This window comes from Strix aluco, chromosome 4, assembly GCF_031877795.1.
Source record: "Strix aluco isolate bStrAlu1 chromosome 4, bStrAlu1.hap1, whole genome shotgun sequence".
NCBI lineage: Eukaryota > Metazoa > Chordata > Aves > Strigiformes > Strigidae > Strix > Strix aluco.
The window spans coordinates 13700944-13716942 of record NC_133934.1 but is presented as its reverse complement, the minus strand read 5'-3'; the positions used below and the strand labels follow the sequence as shown (position 1 = coordinate 13716942).

Genomic DNA, 15999 nt, shown 5'->3' with positions numbered 1-15999 from the left:
GTAGAAACAAAAGAGCAGGAGGTTATTGATAATAAGCAGTTGCATGCCCAACACATGCATAATGTGGGGAATATCTGTGTACAAATACATACAGGGAGTGCATACGTTGTTTTTGCACCTGACACTTTAGTTTGCCTACACCCACATAAACATGGTCCTAGAGCTTTTCTGCCAAAGCAGCATGTCCTCAGGACTAGAGGGCTCGGGAGTAGCTGTCCCTCCCTTTTGCCAGCAGGTAGTCTCTTTCAGCCCTAATGCCCCTCTCCCTGTTTTCCAGCTGCCCTGTGAGTTGGGATGTGAAATCCTTCTTAACTGTCTCACTTTGTGAAAAGGGAAATAAAGCAGTGAAATCCTGGTGTCTTCCAGTGCATTCCCACTACTCCTTCTAAAGAACATGCAGGTTTACCTACAGTTACCTCCAGACAGTAGGTGACTGTCTTCAAACTCACAAAAAAATGAAGATACGCTCCCAGGCCAGTGACAATACTAATAATTCAAGTATGACTTGGCAGCCCAGACATGCACAGCCTGACCTAGGTTGATAGGTGTAGTCCTGAAGACTTGTGGCACTACCAGCTTGAAGATTATTTGCTTTGCTTCACAGTAGCTACAGCAGAAACTATGTCCCCTGTGGAGGATCTGGCTGGATTGTCTGCCCCAAGACACTTACAGTCTGCTGCATCCTCCTGCCTTCTGCAGTTCCCCATTGCTAAGAGAAGAGGGCTCTACACAAAGGTTTGTGGCTGCTCCAATGGGGTGAGGGATGGATTTACCAAGGGAGGCTGCATTCAATTATTTTTAACTTTCCCACCTGCCACCAGTAATAAAAACTGGGCCAGGTCACATGCAGGGATGCCTACCCCAGTGCCATGGTGTGCTGATGTCTCTGTTATCCTGGGTCCAGCTCTGATAGGGGCTGTCTGCTGGGAGATGATCTGTCTTTGATGGCACTGCGTGGCTGGGATCACTGCTGTAAAAGTCAAGTCTCAGCACTGAAAAGGCCCCTTGTACAGCCACAGTGAAGTGACAGCAGCTTCTGCCCCTGACAGTAGAGTGCTTTAATGGTGCTGGGTTGTTCAGGGGGATCCCTAACTCCCAGAGAAAGTGCAGGGCTGTATTGCACCACCTGGAGGTCTTTGGTCCTGGCCAGGAGCCCTGTTGCTCTGTGCAGAAGTGGGGGGGTTAACATGAGCCGTTCTTGCTCCCAGGTGGTGCAGGGGTCTTGCTCCTGGCAAAATTTTTCTGTTGCAACTTTTTTTCTAATCACACTATCTTTTTTTAAGGTGATGGTATCTTCCTGTTACTCTTGATAATGTGCATCAGGTTGTTGGTTTTTCTATTCAGGGACCATTTGGAGAGGAAACTCTCAGATGGCTTGAGTTTCCCCAACACAGCCTGTCTTGTTCCACAGACTGTATAGATGGAGTCTTAATTTAGGCTGTTCTACAGTGTCTGAAATTAGACAGCGAGGCTACTCCTCTTGGTATCCTTTATTGCTTGAGTGGTATGAAAGGTGTAGATTTGTGAAACAGAAACATCCCACCTCCAAAGCCACTTTAGTCCATGCACAACACAAGTTTGGGAGCTAGAAAGAGTGTGGCTGAAAAACAAACAGATAAACAAACACTTGGCAATAGGAGAAAGCAGAGAGAATGGTGCCGTGGGTTGCTCTTGGGAAGCTCCTAATTGACACCGTGACACTAATGTCATGAAATGGTTTTTTTGCAGCTTTTAGGTGCATCCTCTGGTTGGGAGGTCAGACTACAAAGTCCACTTGACTTGGACAGGAAGGGGATTTAAATGATTACACTCTATGAAGAATAACATGAAGTAGATTTGCACATAACTAGTTCTGTGGGTATATGGTAGTCAGAATGTTGTTGTCTTAGACTCTAGTAACCTGCATCTTCATATAACTGGGAAGTGGAGTTTTTAACCTTTGTGATGATTCACCTATTTCTAGAAGTTATGTTTCAGCATTAGATTGCACATCTGTTGCTGTTCCATGGGTAAATATAAAGCAGACTCCACCTCTAGACTGGTGCCATCTCGGACTGTGTGAGGCTCACAGCACCAAAGCCAGGGAGAAAAGCTCTTGTGTATGGCCTGGCAATTTGCCCCACGTGGAGACTTAGATTAGTCTTCCTGTGCAGACTCTGGAGTCCTGGGGGTGCACCCTCTCCTGCCACAAAACACTTCCCTTGCATCCTCTGTAGCTCCATCCAGGGCACAGGGCAGCCACTCCACAGCTCGTGCCACAGCTGCTGCATTTCCAGTTGAGTTCCTGTGGTGTTGCCAGTGCCTCTGATTTTATTCTCATGCTATGACAGGTGATATTCCTCTTAATCCTGTTCTTGTATCTTATAATTACATGTTGGTGTACATTTTAGAAAAACAAAAATTAAGTTTTAAGAGAAAGTGCTCTTTATGGGCTTCACTTAAAATCCCTTCATTCTGTCGCCAAGGTTATAGCTTCATTTTGGTTGGCATTTCAGTTGTTATGAGGCTGGATTAGTCAGTGTTAGTGACATCTGCATTGGCTTTATGGAGACATCAGCGGATGATGTACAAAGGTAATCAACAATTCACATTTTCAGTCTTAATTATTGGCAGAGATTTAGTTCTCATCTGCAGTTTGATGTAGGATGCCAAAAGCATCGCAGTACAAGTCATCACTCAACTGTTGATGAATTGTACTTTTTCGATATGTTCTTTAAAAAGTCAGAAAATACCATCCTTGAGAGTCTAGCTAATCTTGTCCTCAGTTAAGGGTATTGCCCAGCAATTATATATGGTTCATTAGCCTCCAGAGAGAGCATATTTGTGTCTGGAGCCTCTGTGTGCTTGTTTGCTTTATCTATTCAGGACTTCTTGCCAGAAAATGGTACTTTCCAGTTTCGCACAGGGTACGTGTCATTTTGCTGGTGAACATGTCCCCTGTGTGGTTTGCCTTTTGTGCCGTGGGATGGCACTCCAGGCTCACGCTGCATTTTCGCTCCATCTGCTGCTGACTCCAGAGGGCACCGCCAAGGAACAAAAGAATCAGGGTCTGGTTTTACTCCATTTCAGAGAGGAAATGCAGTTAGAAAAATCTTTATGAAAAATAGATAACCATTTGTATACCCAATTCCCCACCAGATACAAACGATGTTACACAAATGACTAGCAAAGTCATCACTGGGGAGTGTATCTGCAAACCAAGGCTGTGAAAATGAAGAAAAAAAAATCTGGTTTTCCTTGTAATAAAATACTGCGTAATGATAAACTAACAGTATATGAAACAGTGCATGGCAAATCTGTGAAATGGACATTCTGGCTGCTTTGCAGCTCAGCAGCTTTTTGAGACGGTGCCTGCCTCTGAGCTCTTTTAAGATAAATCTGACAGCGTTGATCTGCATTGTTTGCTTCTGTTGTAATATGTGAGTGGTGACAACATGCAGTCCTGATGTCCCTCTGGTAGAAACTGTTTTCTCCTGTGCCTTCATGTGTTAGGTGGAAAAAAAAAAAAATAAAAAATCAGAGCTTATCAGAGCTTAAATCTTTTTATTAACTTTCTGTTACCTGAACAATAAGAGAAAAAAATCTGTGGCAGAGTTTAATTAAAACTTAGGTAGAAGACATGCTTCTTTTAAGGGAAATTCCAGCTGCAACTCTCACTTGAGATCTCCATGCACTATAATTATTGCATAGATTTGGGGAAAGCAGAAATGTTGTGTCAAGATCATGCACCAGGTAAAGGCCAATAGGAAAACCCTGAAAGACTGAATTTTCATCTTTTACAAATCAAATAGAGAGAGGACAGCAGGTTGTTAGAGATTTTTTTGTTCTATTTTTGAAGATGGCAGGATTTTTCTGCAATAATAGCAAGTTTGGCATCAGAAAGGGCTTTGCAAATGTGGCTGTTAACCACAGGAGACGGCAGTGCTTGACAGCAGGATCTGTGTCACACTAAATTAGAAAGGCCTTGAACCAAGCCCACAGGCCCCCTAATATCTCAGAAATCAGTGTGTGTTGATCTCAGTATGGCCTGTCTTTATCTGAAATAATTTCTTCACTTTAAAGAGTGAGGCATTTCAACAAAGCATCTCTTCTGTAGTTCCCTCTCTAGTTCCTCCCTCCCTATTCAGTGCTGGTGACAGCAGAGATGTTTCCACGACAACAAGCCATGCTGTTGCCTCAGGTGACAAACTATAACTTCAATAAATAATCACTGAAAATAGCTTCAAACAATTAATTAGGTAATGGAAATGTTATTTTAATAGGGCTTAGATGCTTTGGAAGTAGTCTACAGACTGAATTCTGATCAAGAACATGCCTACAATCAAAGCTGAAGCTACCATCTGAAGATCGGGTTGGATATCGCTGCCTGAATACTCTACGAACCCTCTATTTTTACAAAAACTTCAAGTTTGAAACATATTCAATCAGAAGGATGCAATGCAAAGCAAGTTTATTTTCTTTTGGTGCTAAATTTTGTTTAAAGCACGTACTGGCAGGAAATCTGTTCAAGGAATGTACCGACTTCATCACCAAACACAGCCCATGGCTAACTGTGCTGTTTGTGTGTGTGCCCCTGCAGCAGCGTGAGGGACAGATGATGAGTCCAGCAAATGGTTTTGCAATAAATGGATTTTTCAGTCTTCTCTTTACAGAAGATGCTTTCCTAGAGTTATAAACGGATAATTCATAAATCTCTCCTAATGCTGCTTCTAGAAACAGTTCAATTGATCTTTAATCGTTGTTTAAAAAGCGAATCTCCATGGGAGTGTTTGAGTCCTACAGCCTGAAGTTTCTCTAGCCCAGGGCAGCTCTTCTGTCTTGCAGCTTAGAGGTAAGATAGTCTTTAAGCACAGATGGATACACTGAGTACATGCACGTGCCTTATGTCACAGTTCTCATATAGCGTGGGTACTCTTTGGGACCCATAGCTGTCCTGGTAGAATTTCTGTTTTGCTTTAATTTTGCTTTAATTATTATATTAAGTTTCTCCAAAATAGTGCATCTATGAAGCAAGAGCAAGAAAGACAATGGCTGCCACCTTTCTGCATCCCATTAAGTCTGTGGGTTATGCAAACACCTGCCTTTGTAACGTCAGTTGTGCTCCTACTCCCTTCCCAGGCTGGTGATGGATTATGGGTTAAGACCTACCTTTCTGTGCAAAATATTTTCAATCTGTGGATGAGGGGCTCTCCACTGCTTCTACTGCATGTTCTTCTCAAACAGGTCCCTTTTGAGGGATTATTCACAGCCCTTTGTTTTCAAAAAATAGAGATGGCCTAATAGCTCCCAGCGGGCTCATCCTGCTCTTGCAGTGTGCCATCACATGACATGGAGGAAGTAGTTGAGAATAATGTAAAATGAAATATAATATGCACTAAATACTGTTGAGATTTCCTTTATAGAAAGTTTTTGAGACAGAAAATGGTGATTTGTCTAAACTAGCTTTTGCAGTAGTCCTGTTGTTTTTGCAATAAAACAGACCTTGTCAGGTCAAGGATGAAATTCAGGTTTGCTGCAGGCATGGTCAGAAAACTCACAACAGCTGTTGCATGGGGTGTTCAGGTAAAGCAGAGAGAGGCCTGGCTCTGGTCTGTCATCTGGCCCAAATCTTTGGAAGAAGAGAACTGAGGGAAAGGTGTATCTAAAGACTGATAATTAAGGTGGTACCCTGGAAGGGAAAAGATTGCATTTCTAAGTTGTACAAATCAGGGAGTAGATGCTGCATCACAGCATTTCATGTGGGATGATCACAGCCCTGTGCCTATTTCACTCTGAGTTCTCATTGTTGGACTTTTTTATTTCCCCTTGGAAACTCTTGAAGATCTTGATTTGGCTCCTATGGGGATGAGACCAATATACAAAACCTCAGGGTTCCTCTGCAAAAAGATGCCTTTTCTCCACTTCACTTCCTGCAAGAGAGCAAACGATGTAGGTATGGGCCATAACACCACCCAGCTCATGTATGTTGGGAAGGGAAAAGATTCTCCCGGGATCACTTTGGCAGGTGGATATGTGTCATGACACAGACTGGAAGCCCAGAGAATTGCAACGGTTCTGTGATCCCATCGGGTTAAATTAAGGTGAAATGACACCAAACAACTAGTTAAAATGTTTTACTTGTGGTAGAGAACAATTTAAACTTGGAAAAGGATAATAAGCAATGTGGTCTCTTGTAAATCTATAAGAAAGGAAAAGGGAAGGAAAAGGGAAGGAAAAGGGAAGGAAAGGGGAAGGGAAGGGAAGGGAAGGGAAGGGAAGGGAAGGGAAGGGAAGGGAAGGGAAGGGAAGGGAAGGGAAGGGAAGGGAAGGGAAGGGAAGGGAAGGGAAGGGAAGGGAAGGGAAGGGAAGGGAAGGGAAGGGAAGGGAAGGGAAGGGAAGGGAAGGGAAGGGAAGGGAAGGGAAGGGATCCTGATCACCACCCCTGGATCCAGCATTGTCTCAGGTCTGGTAATCTTGAGTGGTGGGTGCAACACCAAGTTTCTTTTGCCTTTTTAAGTTCATCTTATTAGATGATTAGCATATTAGATGAGGAGGGGCAGTATTCTACAAACTCATTTCCATGAGAGAAAAGGAAGAAGGTGGAGCATGGGTTCCAGTTGAGTCAGTGGTCCTTGCCCAGCTTTGGGTTTTCCTCTGTTCCCAGAGATCTTATCAGTCATCCCAGAAATGCTCACCTCTTATCTCTTGTTACCACTTCAATGGTGAAGGTGTGAAGTCATTAGCAAGGCAAGCATGGTATCTGGCTTGCATAATAGAGCCACAAAGTATCGGGTTTAGAGGTACTTATGCTTGAGGGGAAACACCTGGTTTAGTCCATGTCACCCTCTCTGAGGTTTATCTAAGGAGTTTGTCAATGCAACTGCAAGAGAGTGGGGGGTGCATCCTTCGATACTCCTGCTTCCTTGGGTGACATTCCTTAGACTAATCCAAAGGCCACAGCTTGTCCTTGGGGTTTTCTGTGTCGATGAATGTTTGAGACACTGCTTCTTTCAGTTCCTTACAATGTGTATAAAGTGGTCATGTCCCCCTTGGTGAATCACTGGAAGGGCTTTGTGTCTTGTACATGACAGTTGCCTCTTTGTGGCGGATTTTTTAATTGAAGGTTTAAATGGTTAAACTGCTTTCTTAATGCATTGGTGGTTGCTAAGATACCATCCCTCTGATTCTGTAAATCTTCCACTTGAAATATAGTATATTGGCAAATGGGGCTTTCCTCTTTGACAGGTCAGGAGACAAGGAGATTACAGGGTACGCACTTACCATTATGTCGATAAGAAACTGCAGAGATTGCTGGGGTTGGTCCAGTGGTGGGAGTCAGTGGGATTTTAGTGCTTCTGGCCACTGGATGTGACCCAAGGAGGAGGCCAAAGGGAAAATGTGGAGAGTCATACGATGAGGTGGAAAGAAATGCAACGCAGGGAGAATAGGTGGGCAACACGACAGAGTAGGGGTTGTGTGGGCTAAAACTAGGGACAGACTGTGTAGAGGGAGCAAGAGAGATCTTTCTGTCCCCCACTTTGGATAGCTTCAGGCTGCAAATGTCCTTCCTGAGCAACAACCACCCTCTCCACTCTTTCATAATGAAGGGTGGATCTTGGGAGAGCCTGGGTTTAAGGCTGGTTTGACAGGACCTTTGGGATAAGCTGTGCAAGGAGAGATTTCTTGTAGCTCTACAAAGTGATTAGGAGATACCAGTTTTAAAAGTAGTACTGGATCCTGGACGTTCATTAGCAGTATTACAATAGCAGCACAAAATAGTTAAACATTTTAAAAAGAAGTCTAGCTGAGCCCTACTTGTTTACAAAATATGTCAAGGAAGGTGGTATAAAATAGTGCAGCTTATCTCTCATTTCATATTAAAGTAAGTCTTTACCTGCTAAGGTTACAGATAATATTTTGAACATGTTGACAGAGTGCAATTGATGCAGCAACATCTATCTGGGTTTGGAGATCAATAGCTGTGAGAAATGGAGAGTGCAGCTGTTCATCTCAGAGAGGTGTTAGCAGAGGTGTCAGAGGATGATAATTGAACCAGCAACGCTCTCCTCCTCACCTCTTCCACGAGACAACCCGAGATGTGCATAAATTTACAGTGAGCATCATCTCCTGTATCGCAAACAGGTCACACTGCCAGTATCTCTCCTATCTGAGGGAAACCTCTGCTTCCTTCTGCATCTTCCCACTAAAGTGCGAAGGAGCCTGGCCTTCTGTTGGGGCTGTTCAAGCCTGGCCAAGGAGAAATGAAAGTGAGAGCCTGCTGGGACTGGGATGTTGGCACAAGTTATTTGCAGTGGGGTCTCACACTGTTTTCCTGCTTGGGCAGCATTTATTTTATAGGTAGAGCATGGAAGAATACCAACCTCTTTGCTTCAAATCTGACACCCTAACTCCAGTTTCAATTATTTATCATTTGCAGTGAATTTTTTCCCAGAGTGGTTCCTCCTATTGGAGAAATGATGATGAAGCCACAGAAGGTGGTGAAGGGGTTTCTGGAGGTCTCTAAGTACTCTTCTCACTGGAGCAGAGTCAGTTTATTACCAGTTGGTCTTGTATTTAATCTGCTTGAGAATCTGTTGCAATATCTTGGATCAGGCTGCTGCATGAGACATGCACATGCTACTAGTATGATTAGTACTAGTTTTAAAACATGGAGTGACTGTCCGGAAAACCACCCCGAATCCTTTGATAGAGTCATTATTGTCGGTTTTATTCTTTTTAGTGGCCATGTTACAAAAAGAAAATACAGCATCACCATGAAATTAAAATATTTGTTTAATGGAATTGTTGGTTTAAGGATCTTGTCCTACCTATTGACTGTCTTCACTTGGCAAATGGTAAGACAACTGATTAGCTGTACCTTGCCTGGCTGATCCATATTCATGGCAGCTTTTATAGCTGAGGGAACTGAGTAGTTTTCTCAGTCAGGTGCTTCACATGAAATGCTTTGCATCAGGGGGCAGATTTAGGATCTCAGCTGCGTAAAGAGTTGTGCTCACTTTCACATGAATAAAAGTTTGATCCTCATCCAACTTCAGAGAGAAGGAAAAAAAAAAAATCACTTCTAAGAAAAGCTTTCTCATGGTGCACTCTGAAAGCAGACCTTTCCAGTGTGCATGGCACTGTCCTGTACAGAATATCAAGACCATTTCACGGCTTCACAAAACCAGAGAAACATACCCCATCCCAAGCATCTTATAAAATTAAGCCCAAATTTTTGACTCTTACCCAATCCAGTAATCCTGTTGCCTTCTGAGGTTCTACCACATGAGCAAGATAAGTGAATTCATGCTCTAATTTTAGACTTAATGTAATCTGCTGAGAAGACTGCAAATGGAAGAGGATTACTATTGGGAGTGGGAGCAAATTGATGACAATGTTACTGAAAATTGGACATAGAAGGTAAACAGTCCTTATACTTGCCCTCTCATCAGGGATTAATAACCACAACCTTGGAAGGCTCCAAAGGACTTAACTCTGCCTGAAAGCAAGATGACTTGCTGGCTGCAAACAGAAGCAGGTGGCTCATGCCAGTATCCGCCCCCCCCCCCCCAACCATAAAGGGTTAAATTGCCATATGCAGCTACTAAATATGCGTGTGAAAATTTCAAAAGCACGAGAGCTAGCCATCTGGCTTCTGCTCCTACTGGGTATTTAGGGATGAAAAGGGAAACTGGAAAGGTAAATAGTGTATTGCTTGATGTGTTGATTTTCAGCTGAGATTTCTCTCTTCAGTGCCCAGTCATATTTGTCCATCTAAATGAGTGGGATTGACTGTGTCTTCCCAAAAAAAGGGGGGAAAAAATTAGCATGTAAGCTCTGGGAGAGCTGTGCAAAGCAACACACTGCCTAATCTAACAGCTGAGGCAAATTTATTCTGGTCTGCATCCAGAAAAAGGACTTAGCCTTTCAGCGTGTAACTTGTGTGTGCTGATGGCCAGGCGGTTTCTCACAGCCCAGGGCTCAATGTAGAACATGCAGGCAGCATCAGCTGCCTTAGACTGAGATTCAAAAGAAGAGCCCAAATCTGGGGCAAGCGTCACGATGAGTGGGGAGATTCAGGCACCAGTTTGGACTGGGAAGTGAATGTTTTCCTAGCTTTAAGCGTGTATGGCAAGCCATTTTTTTTTTCTTTTTTTTTCTTTCTTTGTTTTTTAATTTTCCCCTGGGGTAGAGGTAGAAAGAGAGCGGTGGGGGGAAAGAGGGATGCTGCTCTGCTGGTAGCCCTCTGGTTTGTCACCTGAGTCAAAGCCTGTCTCACTTGGGAGGCCAGGTCTGGACACATCCCAAACATCCCTCATGGTCCACTGCACTGGGAGGTCTCCAACCTGGCCAGTGATGACACTAATGCCATTTTTTACACTGTGATTGTGTGTGTCCCTTCACATTGTGCATGTCTCTTATTCTATCTGGAGGAGACTGAGACTCAAATCTCCTAAAGTCTATCTTGGGCTATGAGCAGAGGAAAAAGCTGGTCCAAGATATGAACCAAAAGTGTATCTCCAGCTCTGCTGTAACTGTCTGCACACACTCTTCATCATGCTAAACCCCCAAGTCAGTCCCACTCACGGCACTGTGTTTACTTTTTTACCTGCCACAACACTTTAAGTTCATGTAGTAGCTTGCCCTGTGAGTCCCGATCTCTGTGACTCTTCCTCCTTTGTAAAAGGAGCTAAACAACTCTTTCATGTCTAGCTTAAAAATAAGCTGTGCCTTGAAGTCATCTATTTATGCCTTTTTGTTTATAGTTTTATTGAAAAAGCTGGTATTAACATATTTATATTTTTATTCAACAACAGTTAGCTAATTTGTGCAACACAAAGAATGCAGCCATGAACAACAGCTTTCAAAACAATCAGATTTACCAACTTTACCATCACTTACTCTACACCACTGAAAGCTCAAACTAAAAAGAGAAAGAAAGTTGGAAACGTTCACAATGACGATGTTAACTTTCCATACATTCAAGGAACCAGGAAACCGATCTGCAGTAGTGATGTCAAAGACAGGAACGGAATACTGGTCTTTGAAAGGTTTCTATTTATTTCCTCTATAATCACTTCATGGTATTTTGGTTGGGTATTTAATTAGTTTTATAAAGCTCCAAAGATATATTTCTTTATTTAATTTTAACATGTTCTTTTTGGTACCCAAAGCTGTAACGGAGTAAGGTACTTCAAATTAAAAACAAAGAATTGTTGTATTAAGATCTGCTTTATAATAAGTTATCTATAGAATCTTACTTGAGAATGTTAAAAGCTAAATATATGTTCTACAGTACTTCTAGCTGTAATTGCCAATATGAGCTGATAGCCTTTTTTTTTTTTTTTTGAGCTGCAAAGGTTAATGGAGGAGGCCAAAAGTCAAAGAAAGTGTATGACACCCTCGAAGCAGTAGTTTGGCATTAACAAGTTTTCTATACAATTTACCACATTCTTAAACCTTTTTACAAGGGGAGAAAAAAAAGCAATTTTGTTAAATTTCATTAGAATAAATATGTACATATACTGTCCGTGCCTGCTACAGCATACAGTATTTTATAAACAAACATTCCTCATTCCCTTTGAAATTAACCTACACATTTCATACCGTATGTGTTTAGTGTGGCTGGAAACTGATGCACATGCGTTTGTGCTTCTACACACAAAATATACAGCATTGATCTAGAAAACTTCAAACATACAGATTTCATGTGTTGTGTTAAGATGCCATATAAAAGCTGTAGATTTTTTTAGTTCTTGTAAGCAGATTTTCACCCACCCTTTCCCCCAAACCAAAATATAAAAGCATGCAGATCCCTTCATCAGTACATTCTCCACTTACGAAGAATCAGTGCATAATGGCTTAAAGACTTTTTTTTTTTTTTCTGAGGAGTTTTAATATGGGCAGATTAACAGGTCATCTGAGTTGTGCTCTTTTATTCATGGTTTGAGGAGGAAGCCTTTGGGATAGTAATTTTTCTGTCAGAGCTATTAGGGATGCAGCAGAACTTTCTTTTCCTGGATTAAGAGGACTCTGCCCACTGCACCGTTCCCGTATAATTCCTGCATGCGCTACAACAATTGCGTGTACTTTTCCATTTACATCACTATTCATTTTAAAACAGAGATAGATCTAACAGTATTTATGAAGAAAGTTTTATTTGGTTTGGAGTTTTTGATTTTTTATATTTCTCCAGGAATTTTTGCCTCCCAGCAGTGGACTCATTTAAAAGCATTAAAATTCACTGAGCAGTGCTGCATCTTGCAGTACCATTCCTTTTACAGTTACACATACCACGGCATTGCCTGTGTTCCCCAAAGGCCAGGATTAAAATAACCATGTTGCAATCAACAACTTTCTGTAGTGTCTAGCAGTGACGCAACTTTGTTCCCACTGAAGTCGGTGGTAGCTTTCAAGGTGGTAGCTTTCAACTCCAACCCCCAAACGGTAGGACGGGTTTGTGTGTAAACTGCCAGGCTGCATCTGACCAGCCAGTCCCCCTGGAGTGGCAATACCAAGTTTTTTTAATAGTCCTCCATGTGATGAAGATACTAGTTATTGTTTTAAACAGAGCAAAGAGATCTATAGAGAATAAACTTCTTAAAATAAGCTGGCTGAGTAACTATACCAGTCTGTCACTTATTCACTTGGGAAGTTGAAGCACAAAGTAATGTGAATAAATAAATAAATAAGAGGGTGTTGTAAAGAAGGGAATGGGACGGGTGAGACAGGGCAGCTTTTCACCAGCAGGGATTCTGCTTCCAGTTATAATTGTCATGAGGCCTCTCCAACACGCCACGTGCTCTAAAGGGAAGTGGCTATTCATTCACTCAAAGAGGCTTGGCTTAGCTGAAAGACAGAAAAATGTTACTGAAAAAAAAAAATAATCAAGAGATTGAGACAAAAAGCTCTAACAATGTGGTAAATGCTGTGGACTGCAAAAGCAGGCAGGGCACCAGACCAGCATGGTCCTGTGAACCATTGAGACCCTCGAAAGGACTGACAGGAGCTGAGGAGTCTCAGCCCTCCTCAGGAACACTCCCAAAGTGAATAAATACCCCTGTTTGTTTAAAGGAACCAATACAGACCACAGTACTGGATTTGCAGTCGTGCCTTTTACTCATACAGTTGCAGTGATGGAAAATAGTTGGCTTGCCACCAATAATGATACAGGCTGAGGGATGAAAGGATGCAACCTACAAATCCCACCACAGAAGCCACAATTTTTGTGAAGATCACATCCTTCTACAACTCTCAAGAGGCTGGTTTGTAAATATAGAGGGATATTGATAAATCTAGTGCATTTCTGAGTTCACTTTATCCTGAAATATGTACAGATTGTTTGTCGCTGCTATAGCAATGATGTTCTCAGTTGGGTGCCACGCTGTGTGCAAGATCTTCTTAGTAAAGTCCAAACTGTCAACACTGATGTCATCTTTCCTCCGTTTGCCTCCGACACAGACTCTCCGGGGCTTAAGAATAGCTCGTGGTTTACTGCTCTCTCGGGATGCCTCCAAGGTAACATCCCGTTTGGTATTTCGGTCAAACATTCGAAAAAAGTTGTTATATGCACCTGTCATTATCACACTGCAGAGAGAAAGAAAGAAAGAGAAAACATAGTTAAGCAGCAGCTTGTGGGAAGTCTACTAATGTGACTGGATCAGGACAGCTGAGCTTTAACCTTAGCATAAGATGTCTTCTGGTTTCAGCTGGGAAAGAATATAAACCAGGTTCTTTCCCAGTACTACCCAGTGTGAATAGTTTTGTTTGACCAATGTCTTCCCTTTCCCTATTAAGAGTATTCAGTGAAAATTACAGTTACCCAAAAATCACATCCTGAAGCACGCACAAGTGTCAGGACCCTGACACCATAAGACTGACTTCACAATAAAAGTAATATGATTTAATAAGCTATTGTTAATTACCCTCCAGCTTTTTATGAGCATTTAAGGGTCATATATTTCAGGCTTCTGTCTTTCTCTACATCTTTACCTTTTCTGACTGCTGAGATTTACCATGATTCCAGAAACAGTCTTCAAAAAAAAATTTCCAACCTTTTGATACAATAGTAAGATTTAGTACATAATTATGTATTTTAATGAGTATTTGGAAGAAATGTGTTTTGAAAGGTTCTGAAAAATCACCCTGAGTTTGCACAAGTGAATTCTTTCCAGAATAAACCCTTTTCCCTTCTGAAGCCATAGACCTTGCAAGTGTCTAGACACTATTAAAATTTGTATCTACAATGCTTCTTAGAAATAAACACATTGATAGACAGGATTCTGTCATCTCTTGTATGAAATCTGAATGAAGCTTCAAGACAGGATATATATCTGGGTCTGGGAGAAAGGGCCAAAACCCAAACCTCAATCTGTATAAAAATTACCCCATTAATCAGCTTGTAGTTTGAAATAATGGATTGCCAGTTGCTTCATTCCCCCAGTCCCTAGGGGAGGATATTTTGTCACTAACTTTAATGAATTCAGGATTTCATCCATGGCCCTCAGGTTATTGGATTAGCATAATCATGGGTTTCAGAGCCTTGTTCGAAAGCTCATCCCCTGTGAACTTTTTCCATATGTGAAGCCAGGGCCATGTGCTACTCTCCTGTCTTGGCCACAAATAGGGTCTTTTTTCTGTATTTCCATGCTGGAAGGGGAATCCACCCCAAACAGTCAGGTTTCCACAGGAAAAGCTATACAGTTCTAAGATCAGGCAATCAGGAATTATTTGCCTTTCTAGTACAGCCCAACAGAGCATATTTCATGTGCTTTGCATTTAATAAACTAACCTCCATCTCAAATGACAGCTGCTTTAGCACTTTGCTGTTGTTTCTCACTTGGGGGGAATCTGCGTTGAGCAGCATACTGCCCAGGAGACCATGACATATGCAACCGTGGGAGAATTCAAAGGCATAAACTATACTCTCACTACAGACGCTCACTAGTTGATTAGATTAGATGCTCCTGGATTCAGGAGCTGTCTTACACTATGTGCACAGCCTCCAGCCAGTGCTGCCTTGATCTCATTTGGGGCCATTAGGAGGTACTGCAATACAAATGAATAATACACTGAGAAACGCACAAATGGGAGCTGTGCAGCTAACTGCTTTTGCACTACAGCTACTGAGTGAGAGCGGCTCCACTCGCTTCAGAGCTGCTATAGGGTAACTAGGGCGGGTGAGCTGGATTTGTACACTGTGAATCACTAGCACGACTGCCAGCTCCATTCTGCTTCCATGTTTGCTGATGACATACTGGAGTTTGATGACAGCTGATTCCACACTCAGCTTTTTGCAGCTCCTGAAGTGCTAAAGGAAACTGCTGCAAATCAGACAGGCGTAGTACAGAGACAGCGCGCGCTGCCCTCAGCAACAGCTCACAGCCTTCACCTTGTCGAGAGGCTGCTTTCCTGAGGTCTGCAGGCAGCACACCGCTGGCTGCACCGCCGCTACGCTGCTGAGTTTGGGGATGGGCAACAGGGGCACTTGTCCATACGTAGCTGCAGCCAGCCCTGGCAGGGAGCTGCCTTGCTGCTCTCCAGAAGCAGTACCTGCCCTTGGGTTGTCTGCAGTGAGGTTTCCCTTACCTTCCCCACCCACAAAGGCCTGGCGCAATCCTGCTTAGTAAGGCACAAGTTAACAATCTCATAAGCTCAAAAAACAAGAGTCAGTGTGACAGCTTGATAAAACGTATCCCAGAAGCTGCAGAAAGCCTATTGATCAAGATTAGTGCCCATTTCAGAAATTGAATCAACAGCAGTAAATCTAATGTTTCACTCCTTCCAAATCACCGTGTCTTGTCATTACAGCTCCTGCTGTAATGGTTATTCACAACAAGAAAAAGTCGAGGTTATTTCATATCTCAGCACTAGCATACACAATTCGTGATGCAAACAGCCCAGCACAGTACTGTGCTTTCCCCCCGCCCCAGGCAAAATTTTGAAACGGGTTCATAACGCTGGCGCACCCTGTGCCATGGGCTGCAGAGCCGTGGTTCCCAGGGGAATGAGGAGCATCCC

The 15999-nt window shown here is 42.7% G+C and overlaps 1 protein-coding gene across 9 annotated transcripts in view; it reads right to left on the bottom strand.

Annotated features, from left to right (window-relative positions):
• Positions 1–10724: 10724 nt before the first annotated feature.
• Positions 10725–15999, bottom strand: part of PPP2R2C (protein phosphatase 2 regulatory subunit Bgamma) — a 201548-nt gene continuing 196273 nt past the window's right edge. For all 9 annotated transcript variants that reach the window (XM_074822067.1, XM_074822073.1, XM_074822065.1 and 6 more), the window contains one exon: positions 10725–13566. In XM_074822067.1, coding sequence (XP_074678168.1) covers positions 13275–13566 — 292 coding nt within the window. In that variant the 3' untranslated portion in view covers positions 10725–13274. The remainder of the gene's footprint in view (positions 13567–15999) is intronic.